This window comes from Colletotrichum costaricense (assembly GCF_030867565.1).
Source record: "Colletotrichum costaricense strain IMI 309622 chromosome Unknown Scaffold_8.1, whole genome shotgun sequence".
NCBI lineage: Eukaryota > Fungi > Ascomycota > Sordariomycetes > Glomerellales > Glomerellaceae > Colletotrichum > Colletotrichum costaricense.
Genome location: NW_026848237.1, coordinates 503,994 through 525,470, shown reverse-complemented (window position 1 = coordinate 525,470; position 21,477 = coordinate 503,994). Strand labels below are relative to the sequence as shown.

The window sequence follows — 21,477 nt, the reverse complement described above, 5'->3', positions numbered from 1 at the left end:
TTTGAGTACTTCAGACTACTTGATATTTATCGTTCCATTGAAAGGTTGCCTAGGCACCAGCTGGTGTACCAATCACTTGATGGCAGATTCTCACGTTCCTGCCTAAGACCTCGCGCTTCCGAACCTGCCCCCGCCGCTCACCTTTCACCGTGAAAGCGTATTGTAGAGACGTTCCTCAGGCTATGAGACACGATAGCGATGTTGAAATATATGCTATCAAGCTACTCCCGGTGGGCACGTGGCACCAAATCATCCACGAGACGTCTATAAGTTACACATACTTCGCATATAGTGAGTATTCATTACGCCATCAAGTTAGGTACCATACAATGAAGTCAGTCACGATGGCGATTTATGGCAAAGTCCCGCGGTAGCATCTTTCTCATACCTTAAGCAATCTCGATGATAGTTGTAGTCTGCGTGTTTACTTTATCAGGGACGAGGGAGTCAGCAGGCATGAACTGATGAAGCCCAAATTCAGCAGACACCCGGAGGTATGTGGGTTACAAACCACAAAATCCGAGTTGAAACGGGGTAGTACTTCTTGTGCCAGGTATGCGCCTTACTATCGTTTGATTGAAAGTCCACGTCTTGCCTATTAGGTAGGTAGAATACACCATGTTTACCCCCACGTACGGCCAAAGAGCTGATGGTTCCTTTGTGCAGCCCTCAATTGGAAGAGCTTTGCTTTGATCGATGCCAACTGGTCGACAGAGAATTATCTAAGCCAAGGAAACTCAGGTACCTAGGCGCTCAGAACGTTTTTCTGAGCTCCAAGGAGATGAGAAGTATCTTGAACTTGAGCAGCACCCTGAAAGTCTTCTCTTACTACTCAGCAGCTCATAGATTCATTCATAGAAAGAAACAACGTGTACGACCGTTTTGAAGACGAATCTTGGGGCACCGAGGCCTATCCCTTTGACGTCATACCTAGGGAGATGTCGGTATTGTTGCGAAGACACAGAAGGACACTCCATACCATGCACATCCTTCGACGCAGCATGGAACTTGACGAAGAGTCTGCCATCTTATCGCTAGCTCCCTTCGAATAACTCAAGTATCTGCTGCTTTTCGGCACTGGCCTTCTCAACCCGTACAGCGCTACGTGCTATCCCAGCGGCGTGCGTCTGCGCAGCGTTCTTCTGTCTATCCTTCCTGAGAGTATCGTGAGCGTCGCGAGCAACGACCTCAAGTATTCCGACATTCTCAACCTAAGCACTGAGCTGGGAAACGGAGGATGTGCACACTTCAGACGTCTAGGGATTCCAAACTGGCTCAACATGAGGATTTCAGCAGCAAGAGAGGGATACGTGGACCCCTTCCAGCCTCTTGGTCTCGCCCTGGTGATCAGAAACATCGCAGATAGACCCATTGAGGGCCTGGCTGACGCCGCTCTGAAGGTCAATAATTGTGGCTCAGGTCAGCAGATTGGTAACGTTAACACAATTTACTGCGAGACAGGAATTGGGCTGCCGGTACTGGACACCCTGTTCAAGCATTGGTGATTATCGCTCCGGTGGGATCAGTTCGAACAAGGCGGCGAAGATAGTGGAGACCAGGCCAAGGCAAGGCGAGGCGGAGTCTTTGCAATTTTTGGTTCAGGCAAACTTTGTACAAGAGAGAAGACGTCAGCAGCTGGGGTCGCAGACTACGGTGCTAGTCACAACATGAGAATGCGGCCATCATCATCGAGGCACAGATAAGATCATTGGACCTTCCTTGCAACCAAACGATGGGGGAAGCTGCTTTGACCTTGCACTAAGTTCATACTGATGCGGAGAAATCGTTCAAAGTTTAAAAGACGAACAGATGCCAAGATGCCATATCCTAGCTCGAATCAGAATTTCTGCGTGGCGAGAACGACCACCTGGCCCCCGACTTTTCGCCATCATCCCATGCAGAATCTCCAAATGTTGTAATTGCAGCTGAGAATGAGCCAAGCCTCGTAGCTTGCAAGTCTGTTCATATAGCGAAACATTGACGTTGTTCGAAAGTTTAAGCATGCTCTACTCTAATTCGGCCGATCGCGATCAGCCAAGAAGCTGCGCCGCATGAAGTACGCACGGTATTCGAATACATAGAGAGAATTCAGAGTAATTTTGTCCGTGCTGTTGAATCGCAGCTGCGATGAGCCTCCCAACGCGTCACGTCGGTGGGCGACAACTGCTGAATAGATCGTAGACTTTGGTTGGGTGGTACTTTGAGCCTGCAATCATCAATTCATCAGCTGCATGGGAAACAAGGTTGTTTACTACAGTCAAATAAGCTTGAAAAATGGACGATCAAACTTGATAAGATCTAAGCTAGGAGACGAACTAGCTGTTAGGGTTCCCTCAACGGCATGGGAATGAGGACAGAAACTCATCATATTGCGTGTCGGGAGCGGCCGAAGAACTATTTCTCACTAACCCACCAGAATAAACTCTTGCTGCATTTGACCCGGCCTCTTTAGAGTTCTCCAAGCTCATGAGAGGCCGCCAAGCAACTGGTCGCGTTTCAGGGAGAACCCCAGCTTTTAGGCACAACAGCATCTGCCGGCTGACCAGCCCTTGAAATCGCTCGGCAGATATGATGATCGAAACGAAATTCGTTGAATGATACTTGTTTGATGCTTTGAATACTTTCCGCACCGGGACTTTGGGACGCCGACTACCGTCGTATCTAGACTTGAACGGAGAAATCGGCTAGGGATGGTTTCTAGATATGGATGGTGCCAGCGTATCGCAATCATCCAGACTAGAACCAGTGCTTGCTCAGATGAAAGTCAAATCGCGATAGGTAACTATTCTTGCATCAACAGTTCTCGAAAGACATGAGACAAGCTAGCCTATGGGAGGAACCCCTTTTCCGTAAGATCCGTATCTGATCCTTGTCCTTGCTTCACATTAGCCACCAAAGTTGCATCGTCCAATGAACACGGCAGAGATCTGAAGCACAAGCGAGGACGGACTGACATGACGTGCACCTCTCGCAGCGAAATGGCGCAGACGGAGCTAGTCAACTCATCAAGCTGGGCATTTTCACTTGGCGGCTGAGCATCGTCCACTCATCTTTCGCATTGTCTTCGTCGATCTGGAAAGCCTCAGCCGTCTCGCGTCATTCTGTGAACTTTGAGAGCCCCCCCTATGCAGTGACCCCCTCCGTCGATGCTGTGTCAACTTATGCCTCGTTAGGACGAAGCCGGGCTATTTTCGGGGTATGAGCTGGAACGTTGCTAATGATGGCATATACGCAGCCGCTCCTGTTCATGAGAAAACATGCGCCCTTCTAGTATTGTTAATTTTGGCCAGATATAAAGAGGATGGATATTGCCGTCCTCTCCGAATCTACAGACTCAGGCTCACTGATGTCTACACAAACAGGCTTGCACCACAAAGAAACCTAGTTATTTCCGCAGACATATTCATCATTATGCTCAACCTTGGGAAAAAGGCCCTGATTGGGATCCTCCTTGTAGAGTCCTTTGGCTCAGCTATTGCTCTGCCTCCTCGACCTCTGACGGCCAGGTCACATGAAGTCTTCGCTCAGGGCCATCACGTCAAGCAGAGGGACAATTTGTCTCCTTATGCTGGACTCTTCGTTCGGGATGATGATGATGATGATCGTGAGTCGCAACAACACTACCAGGACTTGGTCATGATCTCACTGCTGACTGGTACCAAAGCACCAAAGCCACCGAATGGTCCGCCCCGGCCTGATAATAATCCGGCACCACCGCGTCCTCCTCAAAGAGATGAGGACGATGACGAGGATGATCGTGAGTTTCCTTGAAGAAGCTAGATCTTCATTTTCTAACATCGAGACAGTACCCCGTCCTCAACAGACTCCCCCACCACCACCTAATCCTCCCAACCCGCCTCCCAATCCACCCAATCCGCCTCCCAGTCCACCTAATCCACCGCCGAACCCGCCAAACCCTCCACCCAATCCGCCCAATCCGCCACCAAACCCCAATCCACCACCACCACCAGCCGTTATGAACATGGATGATGACGACGATGGTATGTGAACTTTACAAGACAGTTATTCGTATGAACAGAATGATGCTAAGTTTCGTAGATGCCCCCGGTCAGACGGATATGGATGACTAGGCTCTTTCGTCGAAGTCGGTCATTGTTTGGACCAGGTTTTTGCAGGCCTTTCGCTTTTTTGAACCTTTGGAGGCCAGGTTTAGGGAAGAAACAAATTGAACAGTGCTGCCATATCACTTTCTTTTATAGCGATACTGGGCTGAGTACTTTGTTTTGATCGGAAGTAGTAACTGTTGTCTGTTACGGTATCAAGGCAGGCGGTGGGATCGTGCAAAGCTGTACTTTAGCAACAATTCATATTCGATCTACTTTCCTCCAAATCTGTGTGCTTGATATTAGACAGAGGAAACGGAGTAAGTCGTGAACGGAGATTTGAAACAATGGCTCTATGACCTAGAGTATACTATCCTTCAGTGTGCAACACTCTATGATAGGTGACATCACGACTGAAGATTGAAGCTTTGCAGATCATGTTCAATTTGACATACATGTAACTTCGAGTTGTTCACTTTCCGTTGTATTGGTGCCATGCTTATATCCGTTGTATTCTCCTCCAGAAGCCTGCGAGGTTTCCTCGTATTCAACATTCGGGTGCAAATTCGTTGAGAATGTGTTAGGGTCTATGCCGCAATTCACACAGGATCAGAACAAGTCATGAAGCTCTTGGAAAGACAAAGTCGTGTATGGATGACAGCCTTTTCCTGCTGTGTGTAAGCCTACAAAAGCTAAAAGATTGACTCACGAGATCATGAGTCCGGTATCAATGCTGATTATCATTGACAATGATATTATGTTACTTGAGAACGCATGCAGAAGGAATAAGACAGAGTGGTAAAACACATTTACGGTGCGCACAAACTCTCGGAGCACGGCACCAAAGGCCTTCGCCTCACCTCAATCGGCATTTCATCTGAATCCATTATCAATCACTAAGAGCCTCATGATCAAGCTTCAGCTGTCTCTCATCTTACCGAGTTACACCCGTCCCCGCGTCATGTCGTATTCTATAGTGAGGCCAGGCGCGGGAACTTGTTGGAGAGACCTCAGGGGCTATGTCACCGTCAAATAAAAGACGCGGGAGCTATGCGGGGTCCCTAGCAGTGAAACAACCCCAACTCTTCAATCCGATACTGCCATCAACACGAGCGTAGTATTGGGCGGGGATTACTCACGGCAGATTATTTTTGGCTCCAAAACAAGCTTTCCGTGGTCCGCCTCACGCCCCGGAAGCCGGTAGAGCTGAGTTTTGAAACAATCGCCCAGGGCCCAACGCTGTTTTCCGCTGTAAGCAAACGACAAGATGATGCTCACCAGGGGCTTTAAGGAGGCCAAGTAATCGATGTCTCGCCAAGTCAAAATTCCATGCTCTCTACTTTGATTTGTTCTAGGTCGACTTCATGTGCAGCAGGCCTGTGACATGTACGTTGCGAACCGATAGAGGCGCGATTGATCAAGGAGACGCCGACAAACATCGATTCAAAGAAGTCGACAGTGGAAACACTCCGAAAAAAACTGTATGTTTGGGTCATAGTGACTAATTGTCATAATGTCTTCACTCAGAGTCGAGGTTCGTGCGATCTCAAGTTCCCTCAACCCAAAATCGACCAGGTTGGATCCTATCAAGAGGTCTCGACTCACGAGAACAATACAGTTACTTAGAAGAAGGATGAGAGACGATACCGTAAGCAAGGAAGCTCTTCAAGCGAGGCAAGACAGCGAAAATGAGAATGAGCCAGATGAGAAGGATGACGATTGCGATGATGACGACGATGAGAAAAAATGCACGAGAACAAGAAATGGGCAGCATAGTACAGCGACAGCGACCCAGACACAAGCACAACCATCGGCAACTACTACGAATTTACCAAGTAGTGCGCCCGCTCCTCCTTCATCGACAACAAATGTTCCATCTTCTTCCCCTTTCCCATTACCACCACTGCCACCGCAGCCATCAACCCTGGTAACATCGACGTTGAGCGTTGTTCTATCTTCAACCACAATTCCTCCAGTGACAGATGCCTCGACATCTAGTACACCTCTTGCGGCAGAGACATCGACGCTATCATCCAGCGTTATTCCACTGCCATCAAGTTCATCACCGACAACTAGTTCATCAGTGGCTGGTGCCCCGGTAACAACCGCGTCACCACCGCCTACACAAGCTAGTACCAGCTCGAACAACGCTGGTAGGACAACTGGGATCGTCTTTCTGATTCTCGGTGAGTTAAGACCTGAGATATCTGTAAGACTAGCAGAAATAAAAGCAGTGACTGATGCGCCGGTGACTTGTAGCCTTTTTCGGTCTGTTTGCAGGCTTCTTTCTTTTCAGGAGGTGGAGGAGTCGCCGTCAAGCCCGTAGAAATGAAAAAACGAAATCCGTCATGGGAGAACCACCAGCTCCCCCTCGCCCGGACAGGCCTGATAGATTTGAAGGCCCTGGTCTTCCCCCGCTGACCTCTAATCCCCCCATGGTGTCACTTCCACCTCCGCCTCCGATCCAGCGATCCCTTGGCCAGCCACCTCCCAGATCATCAGGTCTCCGCGACTCGTCGACATCTAGCAGATATGCCATAGGAACGGGTCCAAGTCCACAAACGCAACAATCACTAGATCAGAGCGCCTCCGTCATAACCGATGCCGTACCCGGACCGCGAGAGGAGAAGCCGCAAGCGAATTATGCGATCCCTGCATTCTTCCAATCCGCAATAGAACGAAGACAGAGAAATGCAGCAATGGCGCAGGCCCGGGTGGAGAGCTGGCCTCCCCCTCCGTATATCGGGAGAAAGGAACCGAGGACAACTTCCTTGCGAGGGATGATGTCAAGGTTTTCTAGACCATCGAATGCGCCCACACTGTCACCAATGTCGTCTACGGAGCAGCAAACATTCTCAACTGTCTCCCAGGAATCCTTGATCATTCCTTGGCGAAGCTCCACCAGCTCAAGTAACTCTAGCTTGTCAAGCGGCTGGGGTGACGGGCCTCCAATACCTACGCCTGTTTTGGTTGCGGAGAAACCCTTAATCGGTCGCAAAATTTACATGACCGTGGTGAATCGGGGCGGTGAAGTGGCGCCTATTCAGGAGATGCCGAGACAAGTCGTATGATAGAGCATCTGGAATCACGGTTACTTGAACTTGGAATTTTGTGGTCTACTTTCTACATTTCTTCAAATGCACAAGTTAATGTGCCGTGTTGATACGCCCGAAGGGTTTTTTTAACAGACCACTCCAGGTCCTAAAAGTCAATGCACCAGAAGAGTACGTGTTAGACTTGTGCAGGGAGTAGCTCGAGGTGAACTCCGGCAAAGGCATTCTCAGCGACACAATGAAGCACACTTGAGCACGGCTTCACATAAAGCCTACGTCCAGGAGACTTATCTCTTGAGTTTCCAATGTATATTGATAGCTCGTTTAATGTCACCGGGATCGAAGGAAGGCCTAAAGTTCTCATCCATTTGCGAATACCTACTGTAGTTGACAGACGCTGATTGGGCGACAGCCGATGGGGGGGTCCTGGCCAGGATGATTCATAGTTGCTCACTTGCTCTCATCTTGTACACCCAACCCAAATTTCCCCAATAGCCCCTCGTCAAGTCGAGTCGACAGATGTTGACACATGGATGGTGCCGGATGATTCATTCTGACTAAATTTATATGTATGGGAAATAGTGACAGAGCGTTCCAGCCAAGTTGTAGATGCCCTTGAACAGTCGTTCATCCACAAATACATTTTGCAGTATATATTCAATCGATTGCTAGAGGAAACCTTGAGTCCCATATCCTCTATAAATCTATAACGCCGACTACTGCCTTCTACATTCGTAATATGGCACCCGTAGTCAAGTAAGGAACCCCGATCAAGATCGATATTTCCACTGCTGGATGGCAAAGGACCACAACAGCACCTGCAGCACCTGCAACACCGGCATCAACCCCATCGAGGCAAGTTTTCAAAATTTTGTACTCCTTACTTTCAACTTTCTACTTTCATGAGTGAAAAACTGTTTTGCCGAACGGACTGCCTCGCCGTGTGCGTGGCTATGAAGACCGGATTGAATCGACATCGCCTGAGTTTTGTAGACTTTCTTCGATATTTTGGTCCCAGCTTTACTTGACGGCTCGCTAACATTAAATGCCATTGTTGGTGATCAGGTGGAAATTATTTCTTTGTACCGATATATATACATGGTAAAGTATAACGATTTCAATCAAGAAGAGCCATCTCTCTTCTTGACGAGGTCTGTCTCAAAATCGAGTCCGGCCTCCGTTCTCACCACCCCATACAATGAAGAAGAATCGAATGCCCGCCCTTGAGTATCTGAAATCTTCTTCGCTTCCTTCAGATGCCCAGCAGCAATATCAGCGATATGAAGACGTACACCGGCCTCCTCCGCACAGCTCAGACCATGCCCGACATCCTTCATCGCCAGGGACAAGTCAGACCACGGCCTCTCATCACGAGGCGGTAAGTAAGCACCAGTCGTCAGGCGTTTTGACATGCCCTGAGCCAAGGGTCCAAACTGCTGTCCGAGAAGATCCTCCATTGCATCGCTACCGAGTCCGGACTTCTCCGCAAAGACCTGGGCCTCTGCGACCAGCTCCATCATTCCCGCGGTCACGAAGTTTCTGCGGCAGGTTAGCACGATTGCATCATATCTGATGGCATTGTTCGACGTCTTCTACTCACCCAGCCGTCTTCATGATGCTGGCTTTCTGCACGTCTTCCCCTAGACAGATGATGCCTCTGCCCATGACGCCGACGATGAACGGCTTGATCTTCTCCACGGCATCATCGGGTCCAGCGATGATCCAGAGCAGCTTACCCTGCGCAGCGACTGGGCTTGCCCCAAACACCGGCGCAGCAATGAATTGGGCTCCCCTTGCTGCCAATCTGTCTTTCGCCTTTGCAGACGACAGGGGGTGGACCGTTGAGGTGTCAACAATAATCTTACCTGATAGATCAGCTGTGGCTGCGTCGTTTAGGATTGCGTCCAACGTCGCCTCGAGTGCTTTGTCGTCGCTGAGTGAGATGAACACAATGTCCGTGTTTTTGACAAGGTCAATGATGTTCGGTTGCGGCGCGCCTCCGGCTTTCTCTAAGGGAGCGCCTCGAGACATTGTCCGATTGTGAAATTGGAGGCTTCCGGCAAAGTGCGTTTTGAGATGATTTTGCAAATTTGTAGCCATGCCGAGACCCATTGACCCGAGACCTTGTCGACTCGTCAGCATGCGCACGAAGCTTAGGTAGAGACAGGAACAAGTAGGTGCACCCACCTATCCATCCCAGCCGGGGGTGTAACGCTGAAGATATGATTGAAGCTGCGCTCATTTTGTTGGTCGGCCAGATAATTTAGGGGTGACTGAAGTTTGACTGTCAACACGATGTGATTCTGACAATTGACTACTTGATGGATAGCCAATGGGTCGCAGTGATGGTTTCCAGTTATCCGGCACATAAGCTCTCTAGAATTACTTGCCAAGAGTGAGTCAATCGTTGAGGTAAGCCGGACATCTGCAGATGGGCGATCCCCGCACCTCGTCCGTCGGCGTTCTCTCCCGAAGCCCTACTCCGCTTTCGGCGTTACGGTAAGCCAAAGAGCACTATTACATGTTAAGGCTAAGTACAAGCCTTTAGTCATTTGATGCGGACTCAACCTGGAAAATGAAGTCATTGGGTTAAGAAGAGCTTCTCAGACGGTTTTAAAAATTCCAAGTCTTCAGGAGTTTGTACGAGGCATCTATGACTTTGAGTTCACCCAGGAAGAGGTTGGTTCACCATGCTTAAGTCCAACAACACTGCAATCTCATGTAGGCATGTGAAAAACTTGAGGCGCAACAGATGTTCTTCGTCGATGAATGGGAGGCAGCAACGTGTATCATCGACAGGCCTACATGTGGTGAGCCCTCACCCATAATCAGGGTACTCGTCCACAGACACTGGATCCATTTCTTTTCCAAAGGGATATTAACGTGATTGTTGAAGTCTTTCTCGGGATTAAAATGGAAGGCAGAGGCTTGTAATCATAAGTCAATAGGTAATTGTTAAGGCCCTAACCTCGAGCCTGAAGTGCACTCGTCGATGGATGCCAGAGCAACGAAATAACTCGCCGAGATCCAGACATTTCTGAAAGCACAAGCGTACCCATCGAGAGGGAGAGGAAACCTCATGAGCGGCACCTTGTACAGGGGTGGTTGCGCTCTGATTGTGAGAATTGAGAGCTATGGAAAGAGATACAAAATAATCAGCTTCAAAACATGCTAGTGAGACTGCTTGGGCAATGTTTGCGGACATGTGGCTCATGCCCTCGTTGAAGAGAACAACGTAGGTCGAGATTCCAATAGTCCTACCAAACGATTACGTGCTGATTATGAGACCGCTGTCGACTGTGATTAGTTTAAGCGGATTGCTAAGTTGAGCTCCTGTGACGAGAGTCGTCAGAAGCCTAGAGCGATGCCGAATAATATTGAGTACCCCTAGACTGGATTGCTACTGCCACGGTTCGTGGTCGCGATGCATACGATGAAAACCACGGACATCAGGAATGCCACAATGGTGATCTAACACACTCACTTCGCGGTCATGCAATACCACGCGTCAGCAATCTTCTTGTTTTTCTTTTCACGATCACATTTATGCGGCTCTTTTTGGGAAGAGAGACCCCCAAGTAGTTTGGTAACACCCTCAATGGTCCCAGGCAACATAGGTTGCTACAAACCACTAAACATTAGAAGAATAGTAAGTTGGTCTTAGAGCCTTGTTGTTTGATATTTGTTTTCCACGCCTTTTCACCTGTCAATCTCTAATCATCAGACTGCACAGACTTCATGAAGTTCTCACCCAACTCGCGTTTGCAAGGATCGGCCCGCCATCCCTTGGCTGCCCGGAAGCCCCCGGCCGAGACGGCAAGGGTGCACGGCCACAACGTTATAAGGCGGATCTTAATCCATGATGTGTCTCGGGCTCGGCCTCTGGATGAATGGGAGCCGAGGGGATGGCCTACGTAATACTCCCTAACCACTCAGTACATATGAATTGTGCTACGGAGTACGGAGTACCACAAGAAAATTCACTTTGTGCTTGCAGGTGGCTGAACTAGTGGGCGGGCCGCCGCCTGGCACGCAACATTCCTTCCAACGCTTTTCAGATGCTGCACTCCATTTCGTGTTTCCTGTAATCTCGGCCACACTATCTTATCAAGTATCTGGTTGCTATTTGAGTTTCCTAGTCCTGTCAATCAACCAAGGAACCTCAAATTGGACACGTCTTGGCGCTGGCGAGAATGCCGCTGTCAGATAATACCCGAACTGCCTATTGCTTTGCCGAAAAGATCAAACTGAAAACCGCTCACTCATTGGATATGAAACCGCCTTCCACATGTCCCTCTCAGTGAATCAAATTTTCTCCGACATGGGTTCGGCACAACGGTAATCGACAAGGGCACCTGCAGGTGGACTCCATTCGCGATAGTCTGGTCCAATAGCGGACCAAGGGACGAACTCCGACGCGTTGCCACGGTGGGACTCATTTGACGGGCCCTGTCCTTCTCCGCGACGTTGGAGCTCGCCTGTGGTAGCGCTCCGTTTGGCTCTGTTTGTCTAGAAATTCGGAGAAGCAAGAATGAGTTGCCACAGCTTGTGAGTTCCTCAATACCATAGAATTGCGGATAGAAAGTTCGGTCTCGTTTCGGGTCACTGTGCCTAACTGTGTCGGGATGTCGCCCCTTCGGAACAAATACATACTTAGGGAAGGGAGTAGGACTTGGAATACTCCGGTACTAGTAGGCATGTAAAGTTTAACCTAGAACGTCCACGAAATTGGAGTTGCGTTCAGGCATGTCCTCACCTATTGTCCACCTTCTCCAAATTGCCAAGTGCGTTTCGAAAACCCCAAATGAACAAGATTACATATCAAGATATGTGAATCGAGACAACTATTGTTTTCTCAACCGTCTCGCTCCTTCTAGCACGGACCCCGGCAGTATTCTCAGGTTGATGGCGAAGACTCCTCTCTTTCGGTCACCGTCCAATAGCTTCGCGTAGTACCGCCGTTGAGTCCCGATCACAGGGTTATGTCTCCATCAAAGAGCGGGTTGCGCCGCAGATCGCGGTCGTCTTGGCGGAGTGAGGGCGGTCGTAACCCTACATGGTCCCTGTCAGATACAGGCGAATGCAACGGCTTCCTGGCCCCGTGTTGGTTCTCCTACTGAGGCCGAAGCCGACGGATTTCTTTCTTGGCTTCTTCCTCCGTCAACGTGACATCTTTCAGACGATATCAACGATTCGACAGTGAGAAGTGATACTGAACACGAAAACGTGCCTTTCCTGTTCGTCTAAAAGCGACTAGTACCATGCTGGACGTAGTCATTGTCGGAGCAGGCGTCGCGGGCCTCTCGGCCGGCATCTCGCTGCGCCGTGCGGGCCACGTTGTGCGCATCTACGAGCGATCTGACATGGACAACGAGGTCGGCGCCGCCATCAACGTCCCTCCCAATGCGACGCGGTTTCTCACACGATGGGGTCTCGACCCCAAGGCTTCTGGCTTCGTCAAGGCTGGGCCTGTTCATTTCCAGGATCCCGTCACGATGGAGATCACGTCGACGCTATCACACGCCGACAACGAGGAGTTCTACGACGCCGATCTCTGGTACGCCCACCGCGTGGATCTGCACGATAGCCTCAAGAGGATAGCGACCGATCCTGCCGGCCCGGGCGTTCCCGTCACCATCCATCCCAACTCGTGGGTTGTGGGATACGTGAGTGCGGGGAAGATCCCTGCCAACATTTCCACCGCGATGGTTGCTCTTTTTGCTGACTGTTTTACAGAATCCTGAGTTGCCAGCTGTGCATCTCCAAGATGGTGACGAAATTGAGTGTGACCTGGTTGTTGGTGCAGATGGAATTCACTCTATTGCGGCTGAGACTGTCCTCGGCCGCAAGAATCCTGCCGTTGCGCCTCTTCTCCATAATTGCTGCTACCGTTTCTTGATTCCTGCCGAAGTTCTTGAGGAAGATTCCGAGACCAAGTTTTGGAATGAGGACGCTGATGGACTCATCCGTCTTTTCCCCGACAACAAGACCAATAGGAGGCTAGTGTCATATCCATGCCGCAAGTAGGTGCATTGTGCCCTCGAGAGATGGACTCTATCTGACCTATTAGCAACACCATCCACAACTTCGTGGGTATATTTCACGATGAAGACATGAAGGACGTTTCCAGTGAAGGTTTGTGCAAATACCACTCAAGGAACCGTCTGGGAGTTGATGAGGCTTACTCATACCGTGACGTTAGATTATCAAGCCGATGTCGACAAAGCCCAAGTAATTGAAAAGTTCGCTGGGTTTCATCCAAGCCTACTGGCTATTATCAAGTAGGTCGCGTCGAAGATAGACGCCGATTATCCATGGTTAACGTCACAATCAGCAAAGCAACTGAGATCAAGCGATGGCCACTGTTGTACCGTGCTCCGCTACCGACCTGGCGGAAAGGGAAGATGGTCATAACCGGCGATGCGGCGCATCCAATGCTACCTCGTGAGTGCTACACCGTATGGACGGTTTTATCCTCGTTGATTTAGTCGCTGATATATCGTCTGTGCGTAGATCAAGGGCAAGGCGGTGCCATGGGTCTCGAAGATGGTTTGGCTCTGGGTGTCGTGTTTGCAGGTGTGTCTGATAACTCTGATCTCGAGAAGAGGTTGGACCTATTTGAGAAGATCCGTCGAAACCGTGCCAGTGCCATTCAAATTCTCAGCAACGTCGGAACCGACCAGTCCAGTCTCGTCGAGAAGGACCTTTTGGAATTTCTCGCAGCAGATGAGATCCCGAGTATGTTACTGCTGTTGCCCGTGAAGATGAGATAGGGACTTTGCCACTAACATCTCGCAGAAAATCCGCAAGAAAACTTGGCTTTCAACTTTGGGTATGACGTTGTCAATGAGGCTATCAAGATCATGGAAGAATATGATCCGTCATCTCATCTTCCTCACGACTTCTTTGAGGATGATTCGTTCGACATGACTCATGTTAACGGAGAGTTGTCGAAAATGAGTGGACTTGGTTTCATCAAGGTCGAAACATGCATCAACATCGACACTGAGTGAATCAGCGTCTACCTTGCTAAGATTGATCACGAGAAAGAGCCTGATTGGCCTTCATTATGGTCAACAAGCTGGGTTTCTCAGCATACCACAAGGCGTGAGGGGACAAAAAGTCAGGAAATTACTACAACAGAATGACACAGAGTAACAGAGGACGAGCTTGCAAGCCGTCATTATTGTGCAACAGACCAGAATACTACAGTGCCAGTGTATAAAATTAGTTGCGAGACGGGAGAGCATAAGAAGACAAGTCACTATTCTTGAAAATCCCTCAGGCTGAGCTTTGACATCCCAATATTGACGAAGGGATAGCTAACACACTTGAGCGGAGGAAACTATCTGCGAACCATTTCTCGGTCTTAACTCCAAACATCCTCAAACCATCTTTTTGACTTCTTCCTATCCTGTCTCCAGCTTTCGACCTCAGAGTCTTTCCAGCTATTCGTCTGTTTCACGACGCCATAGACCGCCATGCCAACAGCTTTCGCCATGTTCGCGGCACCGCAGATGTAGAAAGCGGCATCGTCTTCCAGCAGCATTCTCCTAACTTCATCACCTCTGGCTTCCACTTTGTTCTGAACATAGCTCTTCTCATTGCTTGCCCTTGAATATGCTGTCACCACCTCCAATTTCTTGGCGAGGGGTCCAGCTATCCACTCCGCAAACTCGTCACGGTAGAGATAGTCGCTCTCGTTCTGACATCCGAAGAACAGCATCATTCGGCCGACATCTTTGCCTACAGAAGCAAGTCTAGCTCGCTCATGGATAAATGCGCGGAAGGGGGCAACTCCAGTACCGGCTGCCACCATGATCAGAGGCACTGATGAAAGGAACGGTAGCTTGAATGTTGAGCCACGAATCTGAGCATGAACACGGCATGAGTCCATTAAAGCTGTTTCTGACGGAGAATGGCTCCCAGGTTGAAATCCAGATAAATATGTGCTCGTGAGTCCAGGGACTGTGATATCTTGATTTCCGAGTAATTGCGACGGCTTAACTGACACAGTCAGACCCACACTTCGGGGTGATGTGATGCGTGAAGTGGAGATAGAATAGAGACGTGGCTGCATGGCAGGTAGGAAGTCGATGATGAATGAGAGTGGTAAACCAGCCCATGTGACTGCCGGGTCGACGGCAATAGTGTTCTCGAGAAGTCGGGCCAAGGTCAAATGGTTTGCTTCGAGGAACTTGGAGTAAACCGCCCTGTCATTGCCGATTGTCATCAGCTCCGACTTAACCTTTTGACTTGGTGCGAATTGAGCCAATGATAGAACTGTCTCGCGAGGAACTGCGGAACATATCTCCAGATAGTGCCGGAACAAAGCCTGCACTGTTGTCGGACTGGGAACTTTTGGCTCCTTGTCTGCCGACTGGAGTACAACGCAGATGGCTTTTAGTTGCTGAGATTGGAGTCCGAGAATGCGAATAAGAAGGCTGATTTCCTCATCTGGATTCACGGGCCAGATAGCGATGTGATCTCCAGTCTTGTATTTGATTTCGGGTTGAGCAGTGAGATCCACTTCAAGATCAATGCAACTACGGCCTTTCTCGTCGTATTTCGCGAGGTCTCGCTTAGCCTTGACGGGAAGGAAAGCAATAGGAGAGTGGAGTGTGGTTGCCTTTCTCGAATGCGGTTTGTAGAACGGTTCGCCTTTATGCAAGTCATTGCTGTCGCTCGAAACAATACCTACACTGGGCTCGTATGCTACTTCATACTCCTGGTAGTCGAAATTGGAGACCAGAGTCTTGAAAAGGCTCTCTTTCCAGTCCATGAAGTCTTCCTCTGTCGTCCGGGTAGCTTCATCGCCCTTGCCAGTGGGTAGAACCGCGGTGGCGTTGAACTTGGACAAGGCGACGACGACATCATCTATGACTTTGTTGTAGAAGCGATAGTTGCTGTTGCCGCAACCGAATGCGGCGTATTTGAGTTGGGCGAGGGAGACACCAGTGGCTGCGTCAGCCCAACTAACAAAGTCTTGAGCATTGTCGCTTGGGTCGCCCTCACCGTAGGTCGACATGATAAACACAGCAAGCTTCGACCCCGGAATAAGAGAAACAGTCTCTGGGTCATAGTCGGACAGGTCTGCTACGAGAGCGTTGAGCTTGGATCTTTGGTGGAAATCTCGAGCAAGGCGGTGAGCAAAGGCTTCTGCGGTGCCGGACTGGGAGCCCCAAAAGATGACAATATCAGATTGGAGCTCTTCGATCTTTTCCGAGATGTTGCGTGTCTTCTTTTCAATAAGGAGATTCTGAGTTCGTTGCAGTTGTGGTTTCTCAAACCACTTATAGCGATATGGGTCTCTCCTCGGCAGAAGGCTTCCTTTGTTGAAGACATATATGGAGCCCAAGACAACCAAAGGTAAGAGAAAGATATCGTCAAAGCTACTTTTCTTGGAGACGAGGTTGATAGCATTAGCAAAAAGGCAATTCTGGGTGTTGTTTATGCCGAAGTAGGCCTCCATACTGGGCAATGAAATTGGAGGAGTCGGGTTGAAAAGAAGGGGGAAATGTCCGGTGTTGTGGAATAGCGCCCAAGAACAGAGTCTTTTTTTGCATTTTGTATGACGAGGATTCTCAACAAATAGTAGCCCACTGTCGAAAACCGAGTATGAGCATGTGTTTCCGAATCCCGAAGACTGACGCCAAGGTGACCATCGCAAGAAATTCAGCTCGATGGGCTTCAGACATGTACTGCCTGACACAATTGGATAATTTCGCCGATTCTCTGGTTTACATACGTACTCCTTGTCATCCTTGAGCCTCCGACGCCCATTCAGCCTTGGAGATATTGAGATGATGTTCGCTCCCCCACGGGGTGAAAGTGCCGCCCCGCATGCGGGGAGGTCGGCCGCGAGGTGACACATCGACTAGGCCCTGCCAGCATTCACATATGATCGTCGTGCAATTAGATTAGGAAATGTTTCGCCGAAAAATATCTCGAGATGGTTCCAAAATCTGCAACGCCGAGTTTTCGGCGATATCTTTCTCCTTCGAGAAATCGCCCAACCCCTCATTTCAGAATATTTCTAACATCCGCGCGTCCCTTGCCTCGTATTCTGAGATGTATCATTGCGGACTGAGTTGCCGTTTGTATCGTTCACTGTAGTTCCTTGCTTTTGCAGTTAATCCATCGCTATGTGTATCCCGCGGAACTAAAGACTCGATTTGGATGCCTTGTGACAGACGCGTGCCTGTGTAGCAACTGCAGATGATTTGGACCGATTCCTAACCTCAGTCATCGAAAGTGAGATATAAGACGCTTCCTTAACATCCCACGGGGATTAGTCGTGGTGGTCAGAAAATTACCAGACATCTCATCAGCGACTTCACAGTAACAGCCTCTACATACACACTTCATGTTGGTCTGATTTTCACTATGCTCGGTCTTCTTGCGCTGGCAGGTGTTGCCTTTGCAGTCATTTCCTATCTCGTCATTCGACCTATCATCTTGTATTTTTACGACCCCAAGGGACTTCGCAAATACCCCAACTACTCGCCCCTATCACCGTTGACGGACCTCAGGCACTGCTATCTCAGCGCCCAGGGGTTCAGATCTAAGGAACTGTACGAATCACACAAGAACACCGGCTTTCCTATCTTGAGGACAGGCCCCAACGCGCTGTCTTTTGGAGATACTAGAGCTATCAAAGACATCTACGGACACAGCACCAAGTGCGTCAAAGATAACAATTATGTTGTCTTAAGTGGGACGCATCGCCACCTTTTTGATGTAGTGGATAAGCCCGAACATGCCCGCAAACGCAAGCTACTTTCTGCAGCCTTTGCTATCAAGAACCTTGAGAAATGGGAGTACAAGGTCGCTTACACGGCTGAAAGACTCTTCAAAGTCTTTGACGGAGAATGCACCGATCCTCTCAAAGGCACCATCCCCTGTCCTGCGGACCTGACTATTGACTTCAACCACTGGATCAACCTCTGGACAATCGAAGCGATCAACTACATCACTCTCTCGACTCAAATGGACCTCTTAGATACCGGAACAGATGTTGTAACAGCCGAGAAGCGCGATGGCACAACTTACAAAGCCCGATATCGTCACTCTATGAACCAAGGAGCCATCGCACAGGCAGCTTTTGTGTGGGACTACGATCTCTGGCCATGGGTAGAGTGGCTGTCAAAGACGATCCCCAGCCGATGGCAGAAGATGTGGAAGGACTTTGAGCCATGGGACGATTGTTATTACCATGCCGCTGCCGAAAGGTTGCGCAGATATCAGAGCGGGGAGCAGCTCGACGACTTCTTTACTTGTATGATGGAAGACAAGACTGGAAGCCCAAACAACCTCGATTGGGGTGAAATCGTCGCGGAAGTCGGCGCCATCATCAACGCTGGATCGGATACCACAGCTATCGCCTTGACGCACATCCTCGAGATTTTGATCAAGCACCCGGACAATATGAAGAAGCTTCGCGAAGAGGTTGACAGCGTGTTGGACTCTGATGAAGTCATTGCTTCTTATGACAAAGTCAAAGATCTTCCATTCCTACGGGCTTGCATCGACGAAGCTCTTCGTATCATCCCGCCAACCTCTGCACCTCTTCCCCGCCGCACACCACCAGAGGGTGCTCGTATTCTGGACGAGTGGATTCCTGGCGACATAAGTGTATCGATGACAATATACGGCGCTCATAGGGACCCTAAGATATTCCCAGACCCCGAGGCGTTCAAGCCTGAGAGATGGCTTGACCCCGAAGAGAGGAAGCGAATGGAGCCCTATTTCATCCCATTCTCAACTGGAGCCAGGGGTTGTATAGGAAGGAATATTTCGTACCTAGAACAGATCATGGTTTTGGCCTCGCTGGTTCACAGATATGAGTTCGCTCTACCCTCACCTGACTTTGTGCTGCAGAGACATGAGGCTTTCAACATCATCTGTGGAGCTTTGCCGGTTAAGATCTGGCGGAGAAAGGTGGAATAGTGATAGCTTGTTTTGGGTAAGATGTAGCAGCTGTATCAATAGGACGTTCTCTACCTTACATAGGAAACGGTTGTATTCAAGTTGCTCGTTCCTTTTTCACTATCTCTCCGGACATAAGAGATCTTCAGAGTGTGAAATACTCAATGCAGCCTTCCGATTTCGTACCACATCAAGTCCCCCGATTCTTTGCCAACTCTTCACCGCCAGTCGGCGCTCACGGCGTAAGGAACTCAGTCAAGCATCCCTAGAGATACCTCAATCATCCCGACGAGTTGAGACATGTTTTGTATAATGGGTATCGTCTTCCCGCTGACTGTTAGGTGGCTATCTGTTGAAATTGGCGAAAAGAGGATGGGATTTATACCGATGTCAAGCGCCCCCCTAATGTCGGACCCTACAGAGTCACCAACCATATAGATCTCGCTGAGACAACAGCCGAAAGCGTCGATGGCGAGTCGGAAGATACCCCTGTCTGGCTTACAGCAACCTGCTTCTTCTGAAGTGATCATGTAATCTACAAGATGCTGCACCCCGATGGCTGTCGCCTTCTCTAGTTGGTCCTTTTCTTGACCATTTGTAATTATACCCAGACAGACACCTTTCTTCCGCAGCCATACAAGTGTCTCGATACTTCCCGGCGTCGCTCTTCGGCTGCCGCGATAAGCTGGTCTATAGATGTCCCGCAATTCGGCAATCTTTGCGCCGTCTGGGACATCGAGGCCTAAACCCTGAAAGAATAACCGGACCTTCCTGTAATCGGTTTCCTCATACGTTATGATCTTTTGGAGATACTCGTCGTAAGCTGATTGAAGCGATGTGTTGTACTGAGTGATGAGACTTGTCAAGTCGAAGCTCGCAAGGGCGGGATACTTTTGACGTATCGCTGAAATACCGCAGCTGAGTGAGTGGTGATGATCGAACAAAGTGCCATCAAGGTCGAAGAAAACTGTAACCTTGGAGGAAACTGGAGGCATATTGGATTCCGGCATACTCGGCTATGTCTCTTGGGGTTTGTAGTAACTAGAAGGTAGTAGAGAAGTCGAGAATAACAGTCGATGGAAACAGCGAGCATGACAGGTGCAGCTGTAGATGGGGAGGGAGTGCATCTGAAGACTAAGAATTTGAGTGAGTAATGGGTTAAACTTTCCATGTGAGCTTGCACCATACTGAAGGCTGGAAGTCTTGAACATTGATGGGTAGCGTGTGGCTGCTTGCAAGGTTTACGGGCTTTGAGTACTTCGAACGGAAGCACCTTTGGGATCAAGATTTTAATTTTCATAGACGCCTTGTGCATCTTCTTTGAGGTAGACCAGACCCTTTCCCGAGTACTTTTAGGCGTCTTCACTACGCAGTCATTCATCTAAGGCCTGAACTTTTCGACCATCAACTCTTGATATCATTATTCATAAAAGGCGTCTCAGATGTAGGAGATATTATTGGCAGTTCCTGTCCAGCTTCACAACGGCACTTTGCCCGAAAAACTACGACCAAGTTTTCCACGTTCTAGATGATGATTGGAGGCTTCTGATTCATCATGAATCTCCTCAATCTCTTGAGTTTGAGATGGAAACCATTGAGAGTGATTTCCAGACGGATTCATGCCGGGCCACCCTGCCGCCTTCTGCTTATCTTCGATAATCCAGAAGAGAGTTCATGGAATACTAATCACCGTGATGTAGACATAATTCTAATTTTCTTTTCTTTTTTCTTTAGGCAGTTTTCGGCGCTCTTGTCGTTGGCTTCTACATGCAGTCATTCACGGCTATGTAGCTGGCAAGACTGGACATCCCGATGACCCGGTCCAACGGACTATTATCGGAAACTGACATATATCTAACTTGATTTAAGATTGCTATATGCCAGGGTGTCTTCCGTGTGATTCACAATGGTAAGTGACTTGACTACAGCTGTGCCGTCATAAGCCTTGCTAACTTAGATTTCATGGGTTACCACTGGTGCAGCTGCATGATAGGACCTCCGCATGCTGCACATCGGGATGATAGACTAACGTCAAGCCCATCTACCTCCCTGCCGGATCCATTGTTGGATTCAACGTCTCAAGAAAGGTTAGAGATGACGCCAGTGTCTTTAGTCTTGTGCGCAATGGCCTAGTACGGAGTGCCGAGGTGGAGTTTGAATTTCACTTGCGGAGTGGAGTAGTCGGGGCCCGGCCTCCAGTTGTCCTAAAAAGGAAAAGAACCGCCGGATTTCCGGCGAAAACCTTCTCGATTTGGGTGACAGAGTTGCTAGTCTCGACAGAGTCAGCCCGACTCAAGCCCATGCCGTTTCGGCGGGTCAACACATATCCTTTGCACGATGATGTGCGGATATGCTCCTTGTCGCAAACCCGGCCAACCACGAGCTGCATCATTCTTGGCATCCTAATCAACGAACTCCCGGGAATGGCTATG

At 49.3% G+C, this 21,477-nt stretch overlaps 8 protein-coding genes across 8 annotated transcripts; 5 read left to right on the top strand and 3 right to left on the bottom strand.

The window, feature by feature from the left end:
• Nucleotides 1–464: 464 nt before the first annotated feature.
• On the top strand, nucleotides 465–1,505 carry CCOS01_08195 (uncharacterized protein; the record flags this gene model as incomplete). The annotated part of the gene is made up of 3 exons (XM_060456356.1): nucleotides 465–494; nucleotides 840–944; nucleotides 1,059–1,505. The coding sequence occupies 3 exons, from the start codon at nucleotides 465–467 to the stop codon at nucleotides 1,503–1,505; spliced, it is 582 nt and encodes a 193-aa protein (XP_060312630.1).
• A 1,906-nt stretch (nucleotides 1,506–3,411) lies between these two features.
• On the top strand, nucleotides 3,412–4,091 carry CCOS01_08194 (uncharacterized protein; the record flags this gene model as incomplete). The annotated part of the gene is made up of 3 exons (XM_060456355.1): nucleotides 3,412–3,757; nucleotides 3,807–4,001; nucleotides 4,060–4,091. 3 exons carry the CDS (start codon nucleotides 3,412–3,414, stop codon nucleotides 4,089–4,091), a joined length of 573 nt encoding a protein of 190 aa, XP_060312629.1.
• Nucleotides 4,092–5,577: 1,486 nt separating this feature from the next.
• Nucleotides 5,578–7,135, top strand: CCOS01_08193 (uncharacterized protein; the record flags this gene model as incomplete). Its single annotated transcript, XM_060456354.1, has 2 exons — nucleotides 5,578–6,250; nucleotides 6,345–7,135. The coding sequence occupies 2 exons, from the start codon at nucleotides 5,578–5,580 to the stop codon at nucleotides 7,133–7,135; spliced, it is 1,464 nt and encodes a 487-aa protein (XP_060312628.1).
• A 1,103-nt stretch (nucleotides 7,136–8,238) lies between these two features.
• On the bottom strand, nucleotides 8,239–9,259 carry CCOS01_08192 (uncharacterized protein; the record flags this gene model as incomplete). Its single annotated transcript, XM_060456353.1, has 2 exons — nucleotides 8,239–8,656; nucleotides 8,718–9,259. 2 exons carry the CDS (start codon nucleotides 9,257–9,259, stop codon nucleotides 8,239–8,241), a joined length of 960 nt encoding a protein of 319 aa, XP_060312627.1.
• A 3,119-nt stretch (nucleotides 9,260–12,378) lies between these two features.
• Nucleotides 12,379–14,130, top strand: CCOS01_08191 (FAD binding domain-containing protein; the record flags this gene model as incomplete). The annotated part of the gene is made up of 7 exons (XM_060456352.1): nucleotides 12,379–12,783; nucleotides 12,854–13,140; nucleotides 13,188–13,252; nucleotides 13,320–13,398; nucleotides 13,452–13,561; nucleotides 13,631–13,855; nucleotides 13,916–14,130. 7 exons carry the CDS (start codon nucleotides 12,379–12,381, stop codon nucleotides 14,128–14,130), a joined length of 1,386 nt encoding a protein of 461 aa, XP_060312626.1.
• A 356-nt stretch (nucleotides 14,131–14,486) lies between these two features.
• CCOS01_08190 (NADP/FAD dependent oxidoreductase) lies at nucleotides 14,487–16,589 on the bottom strand (the record flags this gene model as incomplete). The annotated part of the gene is made up of 1 exon (XM_060456351.1): nucleotides 14,487–16,589. The coding sequence occupies one exon, from the start codon at nucleotides 16,587–16,589 to the stop codon at nucleotides 14,487–14,489; it is 2,103 nt and encodes a 700-aa protein (XP_060312625.1).
• Nucleotides 16,590–17,503: 914 nt separating this feature from the next.
• On the top strand, nucleotides 17,504–19,066 carry CCOS01_08189 (cytochrome P450 oxidoreductase; the record flags this gene model as incomplete). The annotated part of the gene is made up of 1 exon (XM_060456350.1): nucleotides 17,504–19,066. The coding sequence occupies one exon, from the start codon at nucleotides 17,504–17,506 to the stop codon at nucleotides 19,064–19,066; it is 1,563 nt and encodes a 520-aa protein (XP_060312624.1).
• A 230-nt stretch (nucleotides 19,067–19,296) lies between these two features.
• Nucleotides 19,297–20,040, bottom strand: CCOS01_08188 (uncharacterized protein; the record flags this gene model as incomplete). The annotated part of the gene is made up of 1 exon (XM_060456349.1): nucleotides 19,297–20,040. One exon carries the CDS (start codon nucleotides 20,038–20,040, stop codon nucleotides 19,297–19,299), a length of 744 nt encoding a protein of 247 aa, XP_060312623.1.
• Between the last annotated feature and the right edge of the window lie 1,437 nt (nucleotides 20,041–21,477).